This window comes from Gracilinanus agilis, chromosome 1, assembly GCF_016433145.1.
Source record: "Gracilinanus agilis isolate LMUSP501 chromosome 1, AgileGrace, whole genome shotgun sequence".
NCBI classification, from domain to species: Eukaryota; Metazoa; Chordata; class Mammalia; order Didelphimorphia; family Didelphidae; genus Gracilinanus; species Gracilinanus agilis.
Window position 1 is genome coordinate 318,232,806 of NC_058130.1, and position 25,503 is coordinate 318,258,308.

At 38.7% G+C, this 25,503-nt stretch overlaps 1 protein-coding gene across 1 annotated transcript; it reads right to left on the reverse strand.

The window, feature by feature from the left end:
* Positions 1-513: 513 nt before the first annotated feature.
* Positions 514-25,503, reverse strand: ADGRV1 (adhesion G protein-coupled receptor V1). The gene is made up of 3 exons (XM_044662857.1): positions 25,358-25,503; positions 20,434-20,611; positions 514-945 (listed from the first exon to the last, which is right to left on the reverse strand). The coding sequence occupies exons 1-3, from the start codon at positions 25,493-25,495 to the stop codon at positions 827-829; spliced, it is 435 nt and encodes a 144-aa protein (XP_044518792.1). The 5' UTR covers positions 25,496-25,503; the 3' UTR covers positions 514-826.

Below are 25,503 nucleotides of genomic sequence, written 5' to 3' on the forward strand. Positions count from 1 at the left end.
TACATGGTCTTCATAAGTTGTTACAGTCAAAAAAAGTGATTAACCAGTGGCCAGTCTTACTGTGATGAGCAATGCTACTTTTGATAGGCAAGTGCTCAGATGACACACAGTCCATTTAACAGTCATTTCACTTGGTCAGTATTTGTAGTCTTTCCAGATTTGTAGGATCTGCCAAGGCATGTGGTCTTGAAGACAAAATGTTTACAAACTCAGGGTATTAGTATTTATTGTCTGTGTATTTATCTCAGACCACATATGAAGAAACCACAGGTTGAATGGATAGAACTCTACAAATTAATAGGGAAGCTCAGGTAGAGTCCTGCCCTGAAAAAGAGTTAATCTCTTTACATTTCATCTTTTTAAAAATGAATATAATTTTTGACATTTGATTCTTTTTTTCAGGAAGGTTCAGGTGGTTGATAGAGTGAGTTAAAACCTGTGAAGATAGTATTTTAAGTAAGGATAGCATTTACCCACCAAGAAATGAGTCTGGTCCATATTAAAGGAGTTCTATTATTTTTATTAATAATAATCATTATTACTTTTATTAATCACGGTTAGACATGCAGGTCAGTTAAAAAACTTAATCTATACTTTATGAAATAAGTGCATTCTATTAACCCATGTAAATCTTTCACCAGAACAGGTGATTTTAAGGTTCTGCCAAAATCTACTATTTATCAGATACAAGCCTTTCTGTGCCCATTATCCAGGACAACATCTAGATCTCCATTGCCTGTCTGCATATATAGGAAGAGCTTCAGACCATAACAAAGTCATAACAACAGATATAAAAATATCAAAATCCCAATTTGACAAAAAAAAGCTAGAGGTGAGTGTCAGCTATCGGTATTCTTCTCAATTCCACAATCTGGGAATCTGTCATTGTACCTCCTTCTTGACTGCCTTGCCCAGATTCATTGTCACTGGCACTAAGGCCTGCACCTGCAATAGATAAAGAACAATAAAGACAAATGTGACACAAAAGATTCATGATCAAAACATATTCTAACATCACTTTTATTGCATTTGTAAAATACGAGCTCTACTCAAGAAAGATGAAGTAAACATTTGTACTGCAAAGAGCATGTTAAAAACTATATCTAATTTGGAGGTTGGTCTTTATTTGCAAAAAAAGATTTCTCTCCTTAGCCTCTGTTACAATTTGCCTTGAAGTCTGCTTTGCTAGTTGAGCTCAAAGTTCTTGAGGAGAGAGGTAAAGTTTCCTTTTTTATCTCTGTATCACTTGTTTGTACCATAGGAACACCTCAAAATTCTATTAAAACAAAACAAAACAAAACCTTACCTCCGGTCTTAGAACTGATAGTAAGTATTAATTCCAAGACAGAAGCACTGTAAGGGTTAGGCAATGGGGGTTAAGTGATTTGCCCAGTCACACAATTTTGGAAGTTATCTGAGGTCATATTTGAACCCAAGATCTCTCATCTCCAGGTCTGTCTCTCTATTAAAAAAACAAAAAACCTAACCTTCCATCTTGGAAGCAATACTGTGTATTGGTTCCAAGGCAGAAGAGCAATGAGGGGTAGGCAATGGGGGTTAAGTGACTTGTCCACGGTCACACAACTAGGAAATGTCTGAGGCCAGATTTGAACCCTGGGCCTCTTGTCTCTAGGCCTGACTCTCAATCCACTGAGCTACCTGGCTGCCCCTGTGATTCTCTATTTCTTGAGCCACCTAACTGCTCCTCAAAATTACACTTTTAAAAGAATATGCCATTCTGATTGTTGAATTGCTAGCTGAAAACACCATTTCATGAAAGGCCCCAGCCATCCTTATTTTGCCCTGGCTTGACTTGCTCTCTGAACTTTTTCACTCTTCACCAGCAGCCAGCCCTGCTTTCCTCTCCTTTCCCCTCTACTCTTCTCCCTGCCTCTTTCTTCTCCCTTTTACATGCTTTCTTCTTCCATTAGAATGTAAGCTCCATGAAGGGGGAGACTGTCTTATTTGCTTGTATCTGTATCCCTAGTGCTTAGCACAGTGCCTGGCACATAACAACAATAAATGGTCTTTGTCTGTTTGCTTCTTCCATAGCTTCACCTCAAACTTGCTTTTCATTTCTCTTCTGAACATGGAACTACCAATTTCCCAGTTCCCCATTTTAGAACTTGTCCTCTTTAGCTCACCTATCCCCATCTTCCTTTTTATCCAGTCAGTCACAAAGTGTTGCTACTTCTTTCTTCAAAATGTTTCTTCTACCTGCCCTTTCCTTTTCCTTTTCATAGATCTCCTCTTGTTTTCACCTTTAATCCTCTGTGTTCTGGAGGATTAGTCAGTCCCCAAACCACTCTCCCTCACTCCTCTAGTCTATTCTGAATAACTGTCCTGCTAGTCTTTCTTCTTTCAAATCACTCCTCTACATGCTGGCTCCTATTATATTGTGTTCAGATCCTCTGCTTGGTTTTTAAAAATCCATCACAATCTGGCCTTATCCTTTTTGTCCAAATTTATTCCTTATCCTTCCAATCAAGCAGTTCTTCTCACTGACAGTCCCTCTCCTTTCACACACATATACACAGCACACATAGCTACACACATCCTTATATGAATTCTTGCCTTTATGTTTTCACTACCTTGAAGATTCTCCATTCCCATAATCTCTATCTCTTTGTGCCTTAGAATTTCAGTTAGATTGGACTTCATTGGCCACCCTATGCTTTTAATAATGGTTGTTCCATGCCCTTGCTACCACACACACCCAACAAGAAATCATCCTACCTTGATCTGAAGACTAGTAATGAGGAGGAGCCCACTACCTTGTAAGCCAGACCATTCCACTTTTGGATATCTGCAAATGTGGTGAAGTGTTTCTCTGTAAGCCTAAAATTGCCTCTTTTTGACTTCCATTAATTGTTCTTTATTCTGCCCTTCAGGCCCCACAGAACTCTAATCCTTCTTTCATGGGGTAGTTTCCCAAAAGCTTGAAAGTCAGTCAATAAAGATCAATTAGGCACCCACTATAACAGGCACGGTGCTAAGTGCTAGGGACTCAAGGAAAGCTTAATGTTTAATGGAAAACAGCTGTAACTTTCCCCAGAAATTTTTTGTTTTCTGACTAAGCATTCTCAGTTCCTTCAATTGATCCTAAAAAGTAAGATCTCAGTCACTATTGTGATATTCATTATCCTGGTTGCTCTGGACTTATTAATATCCATCCTAAAATGTAGTATTCAGCAAGGCACTGTGCCACCTATAATCTCCATCACTGAAGAAGCTCAGGGTTATGGATCACTTGAGTTTAGCAGCTCCAAGTTGTCATGGGCTAAGTCAATCAGATGTTTGCACTAAGTCTGATATGCCCCTGAGGGAAAAGGGGTGCTAGGCAGCTTGTGGAGGGGCAAACCAGCCCAAGCTGGAAATCGAGTAGGACAAAGATTCTATGTCAGTCAGAAGTGGGATTGGGCTTGTGAGTGGCTGCTATACTTCCAGCCTGGGAAAGATGGGGAGACCATGAATGAATGAATGAGATACCCTAAACTTCTCACTGGGTCTTACCACGGCAGAATACGGTAGGACTATCACTTTCTAATTACTTATTGTAGCCTGAGATGATAACTAGTTTTCTTTGTTTTAATATTATGCTTCTGATTTATCATAAATTTATGAACTAACAAAAACCTAGACTTTTTCAGATGAATTTTCAGTTGAATGAATGGCCATTGTCCCTTTTTCATCTTTTGGTTCTGAAATGTATTATTTGAACCTAAGGGTCTTCTTGACTCTAGCCCTGTGCTCTATCCATTGTGCCACCTAGCTGCCCTACACACACACACACACACACACACACACACACACACATAATTATTACATGCAATAATTAAATATTTATATAATGTGGAAACATCCAAATAAATAATTATATATAATTAAAAGAACAAACTATATGTAATTTGTTAAATAATAATTTAAAAAAAGTTCATTCCTTTACTGTTCTGTTTTTATTTGAAAATGCTCATTTTATTCGATATTTAAGTTCAGGATAAAAATAATTAAACAAAAATCTGTTTTGAAGCCTCTTTGATGCTCAGTTTCTCATCTGTAAAACAAAGTCATTGGTCTAGATCAGGGTTCCTAACCTTTTTTTGTGCCATGGACCCCTTTGACCATCCAGTGAAATCTCTTCTCAAATGATGGAAAGCAATGCTAAATGTCAGCTGTTGTTTGGTTAGATCAAGCTATTGTTGCTTGTCCCTCATTTTTGAAGAGATCCAATAACATCAAGAGAGTGATGTCCTGACTTGTGAGGGAGGCAGAGCTGTACAAAGTCCTCAGCTTCACTCTCTCTTCTAGAGACCATTGAAGTCTAGTGGCAGGATGAAAGTCAAGACGATTGACGATGGATTGGGATGCACTGGATGATCTTGGCAGTTTCAATGTCTGACCAAGCTAAGGGCTCGTCAAGCCATCACCTCTGTTGTGATGACTTGACAAGCCCTTTTCATACTTGGTCAGAGGTCAGAGGAACCCATCCTTCCTGAATACCCCATATACTCCAAGACTAGTGGAACTAAAGATGTATTTTTTTTCCTACCCAAGTTCATGGACCCCAGACAGGATAAGGGACTTCCTTGTTAGAATGTGTATGTAGAGGTCATCTTGGAGAACAGGGGAAGAGAGAGACTGCTATAGATAGAGTGAGAAGAGGGCAGTGCTGCTTCCTGGCATGTTGGAGTGATGGGAATTCTGCTAATAAGTCAGGCAAAGCTTAAGTGATATTCTTCTATTCCTCCCAGGAAAAACCTTAGTTTTGAAAACAATATCAGGGCAGAACATACACAAGCCAGAAGTACCATCCATAATGTGTCCTGAATATCATGTTTAGAGTAGACAGAGTTGGGAGGGTAGGGCAGAACTCTGAAATGAAATGAGTGTAAGAAACTTGTTGGGAGCCCCAAAGTCATCACAATTTTTTCCCCCACAAACCAAAGACTATTGATTTTTCTAAGTTCAAATATCTACCACTACCTTCTTCATCCTCTTTACCAGGTTCTTTGTGGTTAAAGTAAACATCTATAATCATTTAATCATCATAATTTCTTTTTTTAACTTAAACTTTTTTTTTTACTTATCAAGCATTTTTTTTTCTTCTGTGTTTCATACACACTGGCCCAGGAGGTGGACAAGTATTCTTTGTCAATGGCCCTCTGGAATCATGATTATCATAATGTTGATCTGGGTTTTTACGTCTCACAAAATTGTTCATTTTTATAATGCTGATCTCAGAGAATACATTGTTCCAGTTCCTAATAAGCATTTTTAAGTGCCTTATCTGTATCTGGAACTATTCTAGTGTCAGAACATGCAAAGACAAAACAAAAGGGCTCCTATTAGGGATAGATAGTCCTCACTCAGCCCAGGATTTTGTTAGTTCAGGTTTTAGGTTAGAATGAAATGAAATAATTGTAGAGCATTCAACAGTTAAGCAAAAGGAGAATTCATTATCGTATAGAAAGGATATTCAACAAGGATATTCCAGCACTTAGCTTGGATAGACATGGCCTTCCTTGGAAATCCAACTGGTCAGCAAGGAAGAGTGAATTTGGAACATCAGTCCAAAATGAAGGGGTACTCTACCTTGGTGGTCCTTTTTACTCCCAAGTGACCATGAAGCCTCTTATCGTGGTCAAAATCTACCAGGAAGCTGTATCACAGGAGTCTGATCTAGAGCCTTAGTCCTCTGGAACAATCAAATCCCTGAGATATCTTTGTTGCCTTTAAGGGAAAAAACTAGGCTGACCTACATTACAGTAGGGAGGGGAGAACCCTGATAGAGAGTAGTCCTATCACTTTGGCTTCAAGGAATTTATCCCCTCTGAGGCTACTTTCACAAAATATACTTTCTTGGTCAAAGACCTACTCTTCTATTTAAATTGTAAGATAACCAGTTCAAAATAAATCTGGATGCTATAATTGTTGCATTTATACTAAAGACAGAATTTTTTATCTCAGAGGAACTGGAAGTGCTAAATTAATACCTTCTTCAGGCTGGATATAACACTTTAAATTAATTTAATCATAGTTTTTAATAGTAAAATTTTAGTTTATCAGTGTGAAACTCCTTAAATGTTCTTCAACAGATTTCTTCAAGTGTGAGTTGTATTTCTGAGGATAAATGCTTTTTTTTCTTTTTAAAAAAGGAAAACAAATATAAATTACTTTAAAATATAAGTTTTGTCATAAGCATTAGTATAAAAGCAATAACATTTAAAATGGTATAGCATCACAATGCATAGAGTTGGAATTTTTATTTTTTGGACATTGTTAAAATTTCTGGTTGTTCAATTTGACATCGACCTTTTTATCAGCCATACTCCTTCAGTAAAGATTGTTCCCCACTGGCATTTCTCTTGGTCTCTGGACAACCTACATTTATTTCTATAGTGGTTCCTGCCAAGTCTTGTTGGCTTACTCTGCTATTATATATCCTTAATGGAAAATCTACCACGTTGGGTTTTATGAGGCTGGAGGCTAAGACTAGAATAAGAAACAGAGTTGGGATATATATAAATATGTTCATAACATCTCTGAGATGACTGTATGTATGGTGATATCACAGACATTTATTTTTTTAATTTGCTAGTAGAAATCAATCATTAATTTCCTTTACCTAATTTTAAAAAGGCACGTCATTATTTTAGGTGAAGCGTTGTTCAGTCATTTTACTCATATGTGACTCTTTGTGACACTGTTTGGGATTTTCTTGGCAAAGACACTGGAGTAGTTTGCCATTGTCTTCTGCACTCATTTTCCAAATATGGAAACTGAGGCAAACAGGATTAAGTGACTTGCCCAGGGTTAGATGACTTGACACAGCTGGTAAGTATTTGAGGCCAGATTTGAACTCAAGAAGATGAGTTTTCCTGATTCTGGGCCTGGCATGCTATCCACTGTGCCACCTAGCTGCCCCCACACATGCATAGAAACACATTGCACAGATGCATTAGAGATACACACACACATATGTACTTATCCACACATCTATAAATGTATATCTCAATGTTATAATCCTCGTACATGGATGTAATGTGGCAAGGTAGAGCCTGGCAGGACAGTGAAAAGATTGATGGTTTTAGAATCAGAAAACCTGGGTTTGAATCTTGCTTTTATATTTACTATTTATATGCCTTGGGCAAGTCACTTAACATGTCATTCCTGGGACTCAGTTTCTTTATCTGTACAATGGATGAGAAGACTTTTGCAATCCCTTTCTACTTAAAACCTGTGAACCAGCCCCATGTGCTTATTTAGAAAAGTTACCAAGCCTCGGACTTGGGCCCAGTTGGGGGCCCAGTTCATACTCAAGCTTTTTTTTTTTTTTTTTTTTTTTTAAATAAACCCTTACCTTCCATCTTAGAATAATACCGTGTATTGGTTCTAAGGCAGAAAAGCAGTAAGGGCTAGGCAATGGGGGTTAAGTGACTTGCCCAGGGTCACACAGCTAAGAAGTGGCTGAGGCCAGATTTGGACTCCGAACATCCCATCTCTGGGCCAGGCTCTCAATCCACTGAGATACCCAGCTTCCCCCCCATACTCAGGCTTTTGCTACTTACTTTATGGACCTATTGTTTCCACCTCCTCTACTTTATGGTGAATGTGCCATTACTGATTCTGTCATGAAAACCCATTCATTTGCTCCCTGAATTGTCTGGGTTCTGGCTATGTTACATGCTCTAGTCACTCACTACATTCTACTTTGTATTATACTTGGCTGTGTGTCTTACTGCCCATATACTACCTTTGGATAACTCACTAAATCTTTCTGATTTTTAGTTGTTTTATTTTATTCATAAAATAAGGAATTTGGACTGGTTGATCTCTGAGTTCCTTTCCATTTCTGTTTTATGCAGAATGGAAGGAGGATAATAAGTAAATAGAATGTTCTTATAAGTTAGGGAAATTTGGGGGATTCCAAGAAGACAGATTTTCCTAAAAATTTCTCCTCCCAGCCTTGCCTCGGCACCTGAAATTACACCATTACTCATTCTTTTGCATCTTGGAATCTTTTTGGCTGCTGAGAGTCTCTTAATAAAATGTAAATACTATATGGTAGATGTATCACAATGCAAACATTATATTCACTAATAACCTATTTTGAATTCATTTACCACATCACCCTCCAACCACTGTACTTAGTTGGGAGCAAAGTAATATGGGAATGGGTCACATTAATAAGCTTAGACTGGGGAGCACCAGGAGACAAGAGAAGAGTGGTGAAAGGGAAGGTGGAAGGTTGCCAAATACTACTTTGCATGCTTCACAATTTTTCCCAGGACTAGACCTGAGGGTAAGAGATCAAATTATGCCCACATGGTGTACAGAAAGTATGGCACTGGGGAAAAGAGCAATGTCACAAGGGGCAGGAAGGCTCTCTCTTCCTGCCCACTTCTTCCCAGCATCTTTACTTGTTGAAATTCTAGATATCCCTTAAGAACCCAAATCAAATAGCACCTTTGAACAGTTTTATCTCATCTGAAATGATCTTTTCTTTCTCAAGCACTTTTTCATAGCACTTTATTTGTATCTAGACTATACACTTGCCAAATTCTATTTTGAACTATAATTACTTTAGGCACAACTATCAATTAACTCCACTTTTTACTGTTCATCAGATCTTATTGAGTCACTTAACTAGGTTTCAGTTTTCTTATCTGTAATGAATAGTTTGGACTAAATTATCCTCAAGCCCTTTTTCCATATTTTAATCCTGTGATTCTATGATCCTTACTAGACCGTGGAGAGAACTCAGCTTTTTTTTCCCTTCTTCTTTGTATCCACCATTATTTAGCAAGGTGCTCTGAGGAGAATAGATGCTTAATACATTTTTTGAGTTGAATTGACCTCCCTTAAGTAGCATGCATGCCACAAAAAGTTTTAAATTCCACTGGGACAGGATTTCTTCCCCCTTGGGAGCTAGAATTTGGATATAAGAAAATTAAAGTAGCATCACAAAAATTGGAAACCATGGACATCATCTAGCCTTTCTTTTATAGTTGACAAAAATTGCTCAGGGATGCTAAGTGAATTGCACAAAAACCAGCAGCTTGTAAATGGTAATCTCAACTCCCTCCCTCTCTCTCTTCCCCCCCGCCTTTCCTTTGTCCTTTTCCTTTCCTTTGCTTTGCTTTCCTTTCCTTTTTCCTTTGCTTTGCTTTCCTATTTCTTTTCCTTTGCTTTGCTTTGCTTTGCTTTGCTTTGCTTTGCTTTGCTTTGCTTTGCTTTGCTTTGCTTTGCTTTGCTTTGCTTTGCTTTGCTTTGCTTTCCTTTCCTTTCCTTCCCTACCCTTCCCTTTCCTTTCCTTTCCTTCCACTTTCCCTTCTTCTCTCCTTTCCTTAAAAAAACTCAATAATGAGATTGTGAAACAGCATGATATACTGGAGTATATATATATAGTTAGGAAGATCTTAGTTCAAGAAATATACTGGCTGTGTGACCTGGGGCAAATGACTTAACCTCATAGAACTCCTAAACAACTCCCTATGAACAAGAAGAAATTGGAGAAATTGCTACTACACTGATGAGATCACAGGACCAATCCCTGAGCCAAACCTCTCCCCCGCAACTTTTTATTTGTGCCTTGTGAGTCCATTATTGAATAACCACACTTGATACAAACAGCACACATGTAGACTGTGATTCAGGGCATAATGCTATGACTTTGTGTCAGTTTGTTTTCCAATAAAAATAATTTACATTTACATAAAGCTTTTGTAGACTATACTGCCTTATGTACATTATCTCATTTGAATTTCATGCCAGAGTCTCATAAGTAGAGTCTTCAGGCATTATTACTCCTATTTTGCAGATGAGATCACTGAGGTTCTGGAAAGTACCCATTGGTCATAATCCTAGTAAGTATCAGGGCTACTCAGGGTTTCAAGACTCCAAGTCTAACACTGTCCATTAGCCATGCTTCCTTATATACTCCAGCTGGCTCCATGGTATATTTGTCTCACAGATACTTCTTACAGCAGAAGGCTCATACCTACAGTGGCACCCCATGACTAGGAAATTTCAGAGAAGCTGATAGTCTTCTGAGATGTCTTCTCTCTTCTGCCTACCTTCAAATGACCTTTTTTTTTTTTCCCTTAAAGCCTTTACCAAGATTGCATAGGTCCCAAGGCAGAAAAATGGTTAGGGATAGGCAGTGGTGGTTAAGTGACTTGCCCAAGGTCACACAGCTAGAAATTGTCTGAGGTAAAATTTGAACCCACAACCTCTAGTCTCTAGACTTGATTCTCAATCCACCAAGTGAAACAGCTGTCCCTTCAAATGAACTTTCAAGAGTCTCATAAGGTCTAGAATCACATTGGGAACTTCTGACCCCAGTGAGAAAACCTCTGGGAAGGTTCAGCATGGGTCCTGATGTGTAATTAAAATCTGTTACCCTAAAAACTACAATCCCCAGAAAAACTATGATTCCTAGAACCCCACTCACTTCCTGTTGTTATGTGCTGACTTGGCCGGGTATAAATTGGGTGGAGGTCTGGCTCTCCTCTTTTTTTCCTTCCTGTCACAGCTTTGGTGGAGCAGGTAAAAAAAAATAATCACTTGGTTCTGTTTTGTTAGATAATAAACTTTACAAAAATTAATACTTGAGGTATTAGACATTAATTTAAATCTTACACCAGGAACCTCTTTAAATGTGTCCTAAAGAAGCCAGGCTGGTTTAGGGTGATGGTCTTGGACTTGCCCTTTGCGGATGCCCCTCATCTGGGGACAGAAGCCTCATGGAGACTCCCTTGTGGATGAAGACATGTGGGTCTGCCCCAGCCCTCACTCAGTTTATGGATCTATGATGAAGCCTCTTGAGTATGTGGGCAAGATGTCCCTGGAGTGCAATGGTGTCTTTTGGGAGGGGAGGTTCCTCTGGCATGGACAATACTCTTCAGCCCTCATGTGCCTCTGCAGGCCAGAGAGGAAGGACTCGTTTTTATCTCTTCTCCTAATCATGGCAATTCAGTGATGGAAATGCTTTCTATCCCCCACTCTGCTTTCTTGAAGCATTTCTTTGGAGAGTGGGGGAGAATGGCTGATGTTTATTGTAAGGAGACTAAGACCCCTTTGGGGACATCTAGCAATTTCCCATTGGGTAATTGGATTATATCCCTGGAAACACCCTGGGCTAATAGGCCGGCTTTGCCCTCATTTTGCTCCTTTCAAGGTCTTCCAGGGGACTTCCCAGCTGTTTCCAGGTACGCAAACAGGTATGTAACCCCCATCCCTCTTTCCCCTTTCCAGGGTCTCCTTATGTGTTGTCTTTCTCTATTAGAATATAAAGCTGCTCAAAGGCAAGGATTTGTCTTGATTGTTTCTATTTGTCTTCCCAATGCTTAATACTAACAACATAAGACTTAATAAACTTTCTCCCCCACCTCATTATTTGTCCAAAAAAAAAAAAAGAAGCATTTTCCTTGAGGTTCACCTTCAGTGGAAGAGGGAGGGAATGTCTTAAATGGGACCAATTGCTCAAAGTCTTGCAATGTTGAAGTGATTTGATTCTGAGCTGAGAAGGACTGAAAAATATCCAGTCTCCTGCCACACAGGCGTGTTAACCAGCAATGGGGAGGTAGGGACAGACACACTTGGAAGCACAGTTTCAGAACGAGAGATTGCTAGTCTGATGGGAGCAAGCATGGAGGGGGGATGTGGAAGGCTGGTCCCAGCAAAGGGAACCAAAAGGCCAGGCTCCCTGGGGTACTGGGGGAAGGGGTGACATTTTTTTCATCAGCTGAAAGACCAGCTTTCATAGACCTGGCTGAAAGAATCTGATTTGGGGAAACCAACCAGAACAAAAGACTGCTGAGTGGCTTCCAGTGGGGCCAAATCAGAGGGACTTTCAAAATAGGGTAAATGAAGTATTAAAGCCTGAAGAACGTTAGAAGGATAATTTCTTACTGTAAATGGAGGGGGATGAAGAATAGGCTTTCCCGGGCTGGTGGATTACTAACCTTAGGGGATGGTTTTGGAATGTTTCTGCCTACACCAAGAGTGTGGTAGGTCATTGTTAGGGCTAGAGAAGTTGATTTTAGAGTTGGCAGGTCTGGCCAGATAATTTCATTGCCATACAACTAGAATGAAGTTACTATCATAACCTAAAATAACATTTTTTTTTAGACAGAAGGAAGTTAAAAATATTTAACTCAACAATCCTTTAATTAAAAGAGGAGCAGTGAGGTGACACAGTGGATGGAGTACCAGGCCTGGAGTCAGGAAGACTCATCTTTTTGAGTTCAAATCTGGCTTCAGACATTTCTTAGCCATGTGACTGTGGGCAAGTAACATAAATCCTCTTTATCTCAGCTCCTCATCCATAAAATGAGCTAGAGCAAGAAATGGCGAACCATTCTAGTATTTTTGCCAAGAAAATCTCAAATGGGGTAACAGAGAGTTGTATACAACTGAAATGACTGTATAGCAAAAAACTAATAGAGGAACATGATTAAAACATAAGAATTTTGGGGCAGCTGGGTGGCTCAGTGGATTGAGAGCCAGTCCTAGAGATGGGAGGTCCTAGGTTCAAATCTGGCCTCAGACACTTCCCAGCTGCGTGACCCTGAGCAAGTCACTCAACCACCATTGCCTAGCCTTTGCTGCTCTTCTGCCTTGGAACCAAAACGCAGTATTGATTTTAAGATGGAAGGAAAGAGTTTAAAAAAAAATGAATTTTTGTCGACTGTGAATTCTTTACCTTTCTATCTGTCAATGTAGCTTTCCCATCCCTATTGCACAGTCCCACCAGGGCTAAATAATAAATCTATACCTAAGAGGTCATTGTGGTGCAAAGAGCATCCTGCTAGTTTTCTCTTGGTGGGAGATCTGGGGTTTAGGGATCTTGGTAAACAAGAAGAGGGGAGTATCCTAAAAAGTGGAATAGTGGTTTAAGACCTGTGTTTTCTAGGAGGTAAAAAACCTCCCAACAACAACCACCTGGTTACAGGATGCAAGAGGCATCTCTATCTCATCTATAATTAAATATTGTATTGGTAGCAATTGTTATGGTGTAAATACAATGTGCTTTCAAAGCCAGTGTGACAATCATTGTTCTGATTAGAATTTCAACGTGTTTATTTCCAAATATGAAAAAACCTGAAGGCAAATGAGGACAAATGAGGTCACCTTGTTGGGTGCTTTGCAGAATGGTCATCAGAACCTGGTAACCTGGTCATCATAAAGGGTCAGTGCCTTTTCCAAAAGGGCTAACCCTTTCGTTTAAGCAATTTTCTTAAGTTCCTACCATGTCAGCAGCAGTGCCAGATGCTGTGGGAAACATTAAGATGCTCAAGACATGGTCCCCCCTAGTACTTTAAAAGTACTTTAAAAAAAGTGATGAAAAACTGACTTAGGGAACTGGCTTAAAAAATGTCAGTTGGGATCATTCTACATAATATATTCATTTTCTGCCTCAATCCAATTCTATTGCCTCATCATTATTATTTCCTTCTGTCTTTATGTCCCTAGTGCTTAAAACAGGACAATGGCCATGGTAGGAACTTTAAAATGGTATTTTATTTATTCTGAACCCAATACGCACCCATAAAATGAGCATTTCCATATGTGAAGTAGAACACAGAAAGATTTTATATGAAATCTTGGATACAATCTATAAAGCATATAATAAATTCAACCTGTTATTTTAAAACTGGCCTGGGCTTCCTTCTGAACTTTGTTCTGAAGAGACACTTGCTTCTTCTCTCCTTATTAGGTTGTTAGCACTTTATCATCATACTGTCCCTTATGATTGCTGAAATAAATTTACCTTTATAGGTTTCTCCACTTTAATGTTTGTATTCCAAAGTTTCTAATCAGGAATGGTTTTTAATTTTAAAAAATGCCTGCAAGTTGCCTTCCAATAAATCCATTTTTTCTTTTTTCCTATAGTACGCAACTTTTAAGAGTAAGTTATTTTTAGGTGTAAACCTAAATCTTTTGTAATACTGTCCTTCAAGATCTATTCTTGTGTGGTCCTAACTGTGGTACTTGAATTCTTTCTGTATCAGGTCCTCCGGATTATGCCACAATGCCACAGCTATCTCCTCACTTTGTTTTTATGGATTTCTTCTCCCATGGATGTGCTCATTCCAGAACCCTGATTTTGGGGAGAAGACCTAGAATAGACACTGTCCTTACTCTGGGCTTTGTGTACTATGACCCCATTCTTTTCTTTCTCACTACTCTATCTCCGATTTTTCAGTTTTCTTTTTTGTCTTGTCTTCTAAAAATGTAAATTCCTTGAAGGCAATACTGTCTTTTTGCTTTTATGTGTATATTTTGTCCTTAGCACAGTGCCCAGCATATAGTAAGTATTTAATAAATGCTCGCTGATTGACTAGTTACAAGATTTGGCATGGACAGTCAGGATCTTGGCTATGACATCTTTGTATTTTTCCTTTTAAGGTTTTTTTCAGGAGGTAATGAGTTGTTTTTATTTTCACTTTGCCTTCTAGTCGAATAGATCTGGAGGGTTTTAAAAAAGGATTTCTTGAATATAATTTCCAGGTTTCTAAAAAAAAATCATGGTTTTCTGGAACTCCAATGATTCTGAAGTTGTTATATTACCCATTTTCTAGGTGAGTCTTTTTGATAGTCGGTAATATTTTGATTTTCTATTTTCTTTCTTTTTTCTGTTTTTACTATCTCATGGAGTTGTTGATTTCTGTATGATCTACTCTAAATTCCTGAGAGTCCATTACTTGGATAAATTTCTAAACTATTTATTCTCTTCTAATTCTTTCTTCAGGATCTTTTATTTCATTATCTCTTGCTTCATTTCTCCTGTAGACTTTGTGGAAAATCCATTTCTTCCCTTGTGAATGAATCGGACCACTATGTGTTGGTCCATTATGTGAAGGCTAGTTTAGTGAAGAGTTTGAATTGCATTAGGCAGAAGATGGATTATTTTGGCTACAACAACTGAGGAAGCCACCTACTAGGACACAGAAGGATTAAAAACTATAATAGTAGAAAGATTATAAGCACAGAAAGACTATAAGCACTGGAGAACTCATAGAAAAGAAAGATACTGATGTACAAAGCCTGAGCAGAAGATGTTTCCATACTGGGAATTGTTCTCACCAAATGAAAGCACAGTTTCAGATTCATCCTTTTCCCTTCTCTGTCTCCTCAGGTTCCTAGTGTTATTTCTAATGACGAGGATTAGCCGTCCAATTGCTGCTCATTCATTTGAATACATCTTGGCATAAGCAATAATTTTGTAACATGAATTTGTATTTAAAAGGCTATTCTTAGGGACAGGCAGAATAGGGAATGGAAATAATTACCCCACTGAGCCATCTAGGTGGTGGCAGTTGATAGAGCAAAGGATGGACACTGGATTCCTTATAAATCAAAGCTCAGCTTATTGTTTTGGAGATTAATCAGGCTTAAAAAGGTATTAATGCAGATCATATGAGATACATGCATTTTTTGGGGGGTAAGCTAGTTGTTAAACATCTACAAGCAGACCTGATCAATTTTATCATCTATAAAATGGAGATAATAATTGCACCTACCTCCTAAGATTGTTATGAGGATAAAAATAAGATCATATTTTACTGTAAGGCATTTTGCAAGCCATAAAGTACTATAGAAATGATAGCTATAATTATTATTATATAATTACCTCAAATGCAGCACACATGCTTAGAAAGCTAAGATATGAATAATTTGCTTCCTATGTGACTTTTCGTTTCCATTCTGAACATCCTCTCCTCAACCCCTGAACTAAACCCAAGGCAAACATGTTAGAATATTGATTTAAATCACTCTCTGAATGAAATTAATGAGTACAGTGGCTATATTTATCAGTTTTGAAGATCAGGTCTGTGAAACAGTTTACCATGTGGAGAATTTCAAAAGCAATTATAAATAAAAACAAATGATCTAAACAAAAGGAGGGTATTATTAGGCAATTGGTGCCATTAATTGCAGCTAATTAGAGATTAATAAGTCTGTTTCAACAAAAGGATAATTCTTTAATGTATTATGAAACTCATAAACAAAGATGCAGTTACAGTAAACTATGTAAAGCAACACAATTGTGATAGGAAAGCTAAACAGAATTTTAGCATGAATTAATGGTCAACTTTTCCTAATGGTTTCTCTTCAAATAATTCTTTAATTATTTGTACTGAATAAGACCAAAATACAATAGATAGTATTTCTGGGATTTTATAACAATCTTTAATACAGAAATCAGAATTTTTCTCTAGTGACTAAAAGAATAGTGCAAGTTAGCAAAAAACCTCAAAACAACCCTCCCCCCAAACCTTTACAATTTATTGCTGAGCTTGCTATGATTCAAAGTTATCTGGCAAATATTTCCATGTATATTCCCTAGCCACATATCTTTCCCCAATATTTCCAACTCTACCCACTGAAGAAATATGGCTTTGCAAAAATTAAGGGGGAATTTTTGTCACTGTATTATTTCTTTAATGCTTTTCCTTTGAACTATGTGTTCTCTGGCTGACTGGTTCTAGCAAGCCCGTTTGTGGGGGCTTATAAATTATGGTTTGGAGAGGATTCTGGCTTTCCAAAAACCTATGGGGTAAGTTGTATATGAGGTGTAAATCAGGTGCTGTAATTGCAACTTGCAATTGCAAAAAGTAAGTCAAAACTTTTCACTTCTCAGAAGATGACTTATTTTAATGAAAACATAATCCTTTATTTAGTTGAAGTGAAACAGGTCTGACCTAGATATGTATTAGATAACTACAATGTCCTTTTAAAAATTTAGAGTGCATGATAATGAAATTCCAGTAGTTCAATTCTGTTTTCTGAAAATTACTCCAAATTTTAAAAAATATATCTAAGGTATAACTTTTTTGATCCCTTCCTTTCCTTTTCAATTTTCCTTCTTTTCCCTCTCTAAAAAAATTAATATTTATTTGTTATATTAAAATTCTCAGGTATCTCCCACTCTCCCTCTCCTCAGGAAGGCATCATTTGACAAAAGGATATATGTATATATCTTGCTTCTTTCTGTTTATCATTTCTTACTCTGGAGATGGCTCCACACAAGTCATTCTTCAAACAACATTTGTGTTGCTGTATATAATCTCTTGGTTCTGCTTGTTTTTACTCTTCATAATTTCAGGTAGGTCTTTTATGTTTTATTTTAATTTTTTTTAACCCTTACCTTCCATCTTAGAATCAATACTGGATATTGGTTCTAAGGCAGAATAGTGGTAAGGGCTAGGCAATGGGGGTTAAGTGACTTGCCCAGGGTCACACAGCTAGGAAGTGTCTGAAGCCAGATTTGAACCCAGGACCTCCCATCTCTGGGCCTGACTCTCAATCCACTGAGCCACCCAGGTGCTCCTTCTTTTCACGTTAAAAAAAAAATTAACCTGCTCATCATTTTTCATAGCTCAGTAGTATTCCATCACAATCGTATGTCATATATCCCCTTGCTTTCCAGTTCCTTACCATCACAAAGACAGCTACTATAAATATTTTAGCACATTTAGGCTCTTTTCCTTTTTCCCTGATCACCTTAGAAAACAAAAAACCTAATAGTGTTATTTCTGGGTCAAAAGGAGTACAGTTTTATAACTCTTTGGGCATAATTCCAGATTGTTCTCCAAAACGATTAGTTTCCTTTAAAATTTTTCCTTCTTCCCTCAAATCTTTACTTAACTTATTCTTAGAACTTCTCCGCCCAGCTCCTTCTCTTCTAGGACACACAACTCAGCCCTCATGTCTGCTCTCCTGATGAGTCCAGACCCCCATTTCACCTTTCTCCCTGTTCGCCCCCTCTCAGGATTTCTCTCTCACTTTGCCAGCAAACTTGCCCTACCATGATTGTCTGTTCCCGCCACTACCTCACTTCCCTGGGCAGTTTCTCTTTATATGTTTCTTCTCTCATTAGAATGTGAGCTCCTAGAAGGCAGGGATGTCTGTCTCATTGCTTGTTTTTGTATCCCCGATATTTAGCACATGGAAGTGTTTAATAGAGGCAGCTAGATGGTTCAGTGGAGAAAGAACAAGGTCAGGAGTCAGGAAGAGCTGAGTTCAGATTCTAGCCTCAAGACACTCACTAGCTGTGTGACCCTGATCTGTGTGACCCTTCAACTCTTTTTCTTTGCCCAATCCACTGGAGAAGGAAATGGCAAACCACTCCAGTATCTTTGCCAAGAAAACCGCAGCCAGGGTCAGTCTGACATGACTGAACAGGTGTGCAAAACACAACATTTGGCAAGGTAGGGGAGACTCAAAGTTTAGTTAAGATTCAATATTTGTCTATGCAATCTGGTAAAGGAATGAGACACAAATACAGAAGCCAGCTAAGTCTAGGGTGGGAAATTCCTCACTCTCTCCAATTAGTTGTTGGGGTTTATTCACCTCTCTGCAATTAACTTCAATGTTGGGGCCAATTATTCTTAGAAATAAAATAATCCACAAAGTATAATTTTACTCTAGGACAATAATGGAATTCTGGGGCAATATTTGTAATTAGGACTACCTGTCTATCTGTTGTCTAGCTATCTTTTTGCTCACCTCTGTTTACTAAGGGAAAAGTGACCCTTGTTATCACGTGAATATTTTATTTAGCAAAACTTATTACACTGTAATTTGTTTTTTATTTAATTTATTGTTAAATATTTTGTTATTTCATATGTCATATTTTTATTATTACATGTTCTATTAGTACACAATTTGGAAGATCACTCAACAGCATCAGTTATTACCAGGTACAAGAATGATTATTCTATTCAATGAAGGAGAGTAACACGTAAACACAAATTGTGACCTATCTTTTGCTGTTGAATGAAATTCTAAATGTGTGGTAACTTGATTACTTGAGAAATCCCCCTTCCTCAGTCACCCTTACAGTAAGTCAGATTAGCCAGGTCCAGGCTGAGAATCACCAGGTTTCAGTTTTGAGGAGCTGAAGTCATATTATTTCAGGGAAGGCTCACACCTTTGTACAGTATGCAATGAAATGCCTGTGGGAGAGCCTAAATCCATGGGAAGCTTACACTCTTGTTACACCAGTGTTCAGAACTAAAAGCTCATCAAGGAAGATTTAACTCCTGAAGAACCATTATGAGGCGCTGTTCGAGAGAGTGAAAAAAGGGGGAAAAGAGCCTGTACAACCAAGTGGCCAGATGGGAGCTGGGATCACCCTAGTGCTCAGCCTGTGAAGACACAACTGCCAGTCTTTTCCCTGCCCGGGATTCCAAAATGGCAATTCACAATAGTTTTGTGACTAGCAAAATAATAACCCTCTACCAAAAAACGGAGGTGGATTTGTAAACACATACACACAGAGCACATTTATCAGCACAAAAATCATTTATATTAACAATTCAGGGCGGCTGATAAGGTTAGACTAAATATTCCCTCAACCGAGGGATTCTGAAAGAAAGTTTCTTCACCTGGTAGCAGTGATACACTTGACTAAATACCCCCAAATGGTTAAATTCACTAACATGCTACCAGGAAATAATTTAGATCCTGAGAAGAATGCTGTCCATCTACTGTTTCCTCCCAAAGGCGAGCTCAAGGGCAGACAGCCGGCAGTCATGGCAGTGGGTAGTTTCACATGGCATACGATGTGCCAAAGCGGAACCCTGCTGTTTGAAAAATACCACGTGGAAAAGGCCAGTGTATGTGGGGGTCGGCATAAAGACCCCCAATACTGTAAGGCTGGTAAAGGCTTGGGATCCATCATCTGCTGGTGGCTTTCATAGCTCCCAGTTTTTATTAGCATTTTATTTATTAAACAGTTAGTGTGAAATCCACTGATTGAGGGTTTATCTGAATGAAAAAGTTGATTTTCTCCCATGTTTTGCTCCGTACTTAGCAGGCCCACCAGTTTTCAAAATGTGGACTAGGGTCTCCTGGGGGGTCTCACAAGGTTCTAAGGGTCTGTGAGGTCAAAACTTCTTATCATAATGCTAAAACCTTTTAATTTCAAATATGGTAAAACTAATAGATATAATCCACATGAGCAAAAGTTCTTTTGAGGGGAGGATCATCATGAAAATGTAAAAGCATAGAGGGACCAAAAAGTTTGAGGCCTGTTGATGTAACCAATGGAGGTTCATCTTTTGTGCATGGAGGGAACCAGCTAGTAGTTCAGGAACTTTATAAAACACCCCAAGATGGGAACTAGAGTCAAATGTGCCTTTTGTCCATCTCAGCTCTACCAAACTGTAGGTTTGTTGGAGAATTTTAGTAGAGAGTGTAATATTTGCAAGAAGCTTTCGTAAACATAGAAATCTCATAAATTATGTTTCAGGTTTCTGATATTCATTTCTAAGATTTAAATTTTCTAGTGTTCCACAAGGAAACAAAGTCATTATAAAGGTAAACAAAACCCATGCTTCATTGGCTTCCAGAGAAATGAAACTAGAGTCTTAGAACATTGTAAGGAGGGGAAAAAGACGGGCCAAACAACATAAACCTTACCTGTTTTCAGAGCAAAAATCAGGTCATCAAACTCCTGTGATTCTTCATCAGCTATCAGAGATCCCTGATGATAGCCTCCAGAAGCAGGGAATGAAGCGCCATTCTGAGGACTTGGCTTAAAGTCAGGGCTTGCCTGCCCTGCTTGCCGGAGGGATGCCCTCTCCCAGTCAGCTGGCACCTGGAGAAAATGAAACTCACTGAATAAAGTAGCCAAGGACTTTATTAACTTTATAGGAGTTGTTCCTTTCTCAGCATCCCAGAGGAGAGCCATTCAAAATGCTTCTCGAGGAGTTGCTCAGACTGGCAATTAAGCAGGAGCACTGATGACTTGAAAAAGCCCTTTTAGAAAACTTCCAAGCTCACTCATCCCTTCCCGAAGCCCCCTCACCTGGAAAAAGAATGGGACTTGTTCAGCCTTGGAGGGCACAACCAATGGGTGGAAAGTAGAGGAAGGTGAGTTTTTGGCTCGGGGTAAGAAAGAGTTTGGTAGTCATTACAATCATAGAAAAATGGCTTGGGCTGTCTGTGGGAATCCCAAGGTCCTTGTGAGGGTTCAAGAGGAGGCTGGATGGCCACTCATCAGGGGAGATTCTTGCTTTGGTTAGGGAGTTCAATCAATCATTGAATGGTACGTATGGGAGGATATGAAGGAAAAAACAAAAGTCCGGGACCTCAGAGGAAATACTATGTGTCCCAGAAGTACAAAAAAGATACAAAGTTAAAAAAATAAAAATTGATTTTAAAAATTAATCTGCTAGGGCAGGGCGCTAGCAGATGAGAGGAGTTTGTAAAGACTTCATATGGCATTAGAATGGAGCCTAAGAGATGGTACTAAGGGACTCTAAAAGGGGGAACGGAAGAGTGTGTACTGGGCAAGTGGGATAGCCTGTGCAAAAGCATTGAGGAGATGGGGCTGAACTAGATGACCTCTGAAGTACCTTCCAAGTCTGCAATTAATCTGACCTCAAACACTTATCCCCTGTGTGACCCTGGATAAGTCACTTAACTTCTGTTTGCCTTCATTTCCTCATCTGTAAAATGGGGATAACAATAGGACCTCTCCCCCCACCCCCCTGCCAGGACTATTGTGAGGTCCAAAAGAGAGTAAGCACTATATAAATGTTAGCTATCATTATCTAGAGCTCCTTGGCAGATGTTACTCCTCATTTAGACAATCTAATTTGATACCAACTACACAATCCTATGTGGACTATTTTTTATATTTCTATGGTTTTGGGTAGGCTAAACCCACAAGTTTTCCCATCTTTAAATTTACTTTGGGGCATTTGTGAGGGGTAAGTGCTATCTGGAAGTAAAGCCCTGGCAAGCTTCTGCCTGGTAGCCTACACATTTCACAGCACAGAGCCTGGGAGCTTACTGACTTGACTTAATCAGCTGTTCTTCCACACTTTGTGACCAAAATGATAGTAATTCCTCACGTTCCTCTTAATCTAAATGCTCCTTTCCACTCTATTCTTTGCCCATCTCACCTCCTCGGCCCCTCTTCCTCCAGATAAACTCGCAGCTTCCAATAGCTTTTGACAACACCTTTAGGTAAAATGTGTTGGATCCAAACCAATTCAGGTCTGTTTTTCCTCTGATGAGAGAATATACTTTCCGGGGATATTTTCTGACAATGCAAAAATCCGATGGTTTGAAGTAGTGGCTGAGGTCCTACAAGTAGTCTGTCACAGATAAAGATTCTCTAAGTCGTTGCAGGCCAGGTAATATTATTGAGAGGCCATATTTTGAGCAAAGGAAAACCAAAACCTTGTGTGATTGAGAAAACAAAAGAGAAAATGAGAACATAAAAAAATTTAACTGAAGTGTTACAGGTCTCTAGATAAATACTAGATAGTTTTGCAAAATCAGAAAAAAAAGTTTTAAATTTCACTTATGATTTTTTTAAAAATTACATCCCTAATTCCTGTAATCTCAAAAATCTAGAATGGCTTTTTTTAATCAAACTTTGATCCCATTGTAGTCTACCATATTTGCAAATGTCATATTCCCTTGAGAAGGAGGCAGCTTAGGGAGAAGACAGAGAGCTAGCCAAAAAGATTGGGGTACAAGGTTCTTATTCTAACTCTCATTGACTCTGTGGCCTTGAGTAAGTCACAACTTCTCAAAGCTCCAAAGCCAGAAATTCTCAAAATTTTTCAAAGTGATAAAACCTTCTAATTTAAACAAAAATTTGGTGGAAATATCTAAAATGACTTCATTTTAATGCCAACTGAAAAACTCCAGATGATGTATTAAAAAACCAACAAAGAACTTGGAATATTTCAGGGTTCCTTAGAGCACAGTTTCAGAAACACTGCTCTAGGCAGCTCTGCAAGACTATAAACTGAAGAAAAGCTGCTGCTTCACATTGGTAGAGTGAGCTTCCTCACTAGGAGTTCCCTATTCTGATGAAATCCAGGTCTAGTCCCTCTCCATCTCCCTCCTATTCTATTGCAAGCTCTTTGAGGCTAAGGACTGCATCCTCAAACAAATCCTAACTCATGTCTTTATATACTGTTGGCATTTGTTGCTTATTGAATTTTGCTACATTAAATTGAGTAAAAGATTATGAACAGGATATTGGTACTCCAATTTCCCGTTGTTCCCTAATGGCAGGTTCCTCAGACTCTACTTCCGAGCTTTCTAAAAATAATAGCTAACATTTATCTAGCACTTGGTACATGCCAGGAACTATGCTAAGTGATTTTCAATTATTTTTTCATTTGATCCTCCCAACAAAATCCTGGGAGATGCTATTATTATCTCGGTTTTTACAGATGAAGAAACTGGAGTATATAGAGGTTAAGTGACTTGCATAGGGTCACACAGCTAGGAAATATATGAGACCCAATAAGAACTCTGGTCTTCCTGACTCCAGGCATGGCACACTGACCATGTTTCTACCTAACTGACCCTTTCTAATAAGAAGGTATTAATTTTTTCCCCCTTCTCTTCCCTTTAAAATTTTTTTTATTATTGGTTTCCAGTCACATCAAATTTGAAATGGAAAGAACTCATCTCTAGATCAATAAAGATAACAAGGAAATCTTCTCTTGATGTGGAGATATACTATGCATGTGTATATGTCTACATCTCTATCTTCCATGTGTACACCTACATATTTCAATGAAATGCCCCAAATATTCTCATCTCCTGACAGTATCAAAGGATAACCTATTGTACTCCTTTACTCTTTATGGAGAGAAGTGGAAGTATATATTATAGTAACTTTAGGGATATGCAGCTTTGCAGCTTCTCAGTTAGGGCTGGGAGGGTCCTCAGGTCCCTTCATTATTTCTCCTCAGAAAAAGTTTCTTCAGTTAAGTCTTAGAATTTAAGTACTGCTTCCCTTTTAGGGCCATTACTCAGTGTGCTGCCATGATAAAAATGGTGACAAGGAAGGAAGGAAACCAGCATTTATGAAGTACCTCCTGTATCAGGCCACATTTAAAATTACTATATTGTTTGATCATCACAAAAATTCTGGGAAGAAGACGCTCTTGTGACCCTCCATTTTACAGTTGAGGAAACTGAGGCAGACACAGTTTCAGTGACTTCCCCAGAGGCCACAGAGCTGGTAAGTGTCTGAGGCTGCATTTGGCTTCCTTTAGGAAAGGGTTTTTAAAACCAGAGATTAGGAAAAAGGGTATTAAGGGTGTCAAATATGGGAAGAATGGAAAGAGAAGTGAAGGAGAAATATATTTCATGTAGCAAATTAGGATTTCCATTAATGCAATGGATATACTTTTTTTTAAACCCTTACTTTCTGTCTTAGAATCAATACCGTGTATTGGTTCCAAAGCAGAAGACTGGTAAGGGCTGGGCAATGGGGGTCAAGTGACTTGCCCAGGGTCAGGGAAGTGTCTGAGGCCAGATTTGAACCAAGGTCCTCCTGTCTTTAGGCCTAGCTGTCAATCGACAGAGCCAGTTAGCTGCTCCCAATGGATATACTTCCTTTCATTTATTTATATATTTATTTATTTATTTATTCATTCATTCATTCATTCACTTATTCATTTATTTATTTATTTGCTTGCCTGTTCATTTATTTATTTATTTATTTGTTTGTTTGTTTATTTATTTACTTATCCATTCATTCATTCATTCATTCATTCGTTTGTTTGTTTGTTTATTTTTTAAGCCCTTACCTTTCATCTTGGAGCCAATTGACTCCAAGGCAGAAGAGTGGTAAGGGTAGGCAATGGGGGTCAAGTGACTTGCCCAGGGTCACACAACTGGGAAGTGTCTGAGACCAGATTGAACCTAGGACCTCCCATCTCTAGGCCTGGCTCTCAATCCACTGAGCTCCCCAGCTCCCCCCCCCCCCAATGGATATACTTCTTATGAAAGTTATATGTCTCTGTTCTGAAACATTTTCTGATATTTAGATGAAAAAGAGTCGTTGGATTGCTGTATTTCTTTTCGTGATTGCATATTGAGCTCAAAGTGAGAAACTCAACTATCTGCAGAAAAGAAGAAAATATTTTGAACTAAGAACATTCTGGAAACAACTTCTAAAAAAAGACCTTATTACGGGTAAATTCATCCAGAAAGACCAAGTGATGTGAGATGCCAAAGTAAGCCAGGTCTAATTTATTTTTCTTGAAGTGAATGGCTACCACAACTCACAGATCAGGGAAGAATAAGGTTACCAGTCAACATGATACAGAAAATGGCAGAGTGACAATAAAGTTGACTGAGAATCAGGAGATCTGGGATCTAGTCCTGGCCTGGCCCTGCCAGTAGCTGTACAGTCTTAATGAAGACTCTTCATCTCTTTGGCCCTTTTTTTGATTAAACAGTAAAACAAGAGGGCTGGCTTTCATGACCTTTAGTCTCTCTTCTAGCTCTGACATTTGGGAATTCTCTGAGGTAGGACTTATCTTCCCTTCTTCACAAAAAGGAGGCAAATGACAAGTACCTCTTCCATTGCACTGATCAGATTCTGGGTGGATTTGCTGATCTCACCCCCTGCAGGAGGCATACCACTGCCTGTTGTGAAAAAAGCTGATCCTGGCCCAGGATGTCCATTCATTTCTACAGTGTAGCTGGCTTTCATTGGGCAGC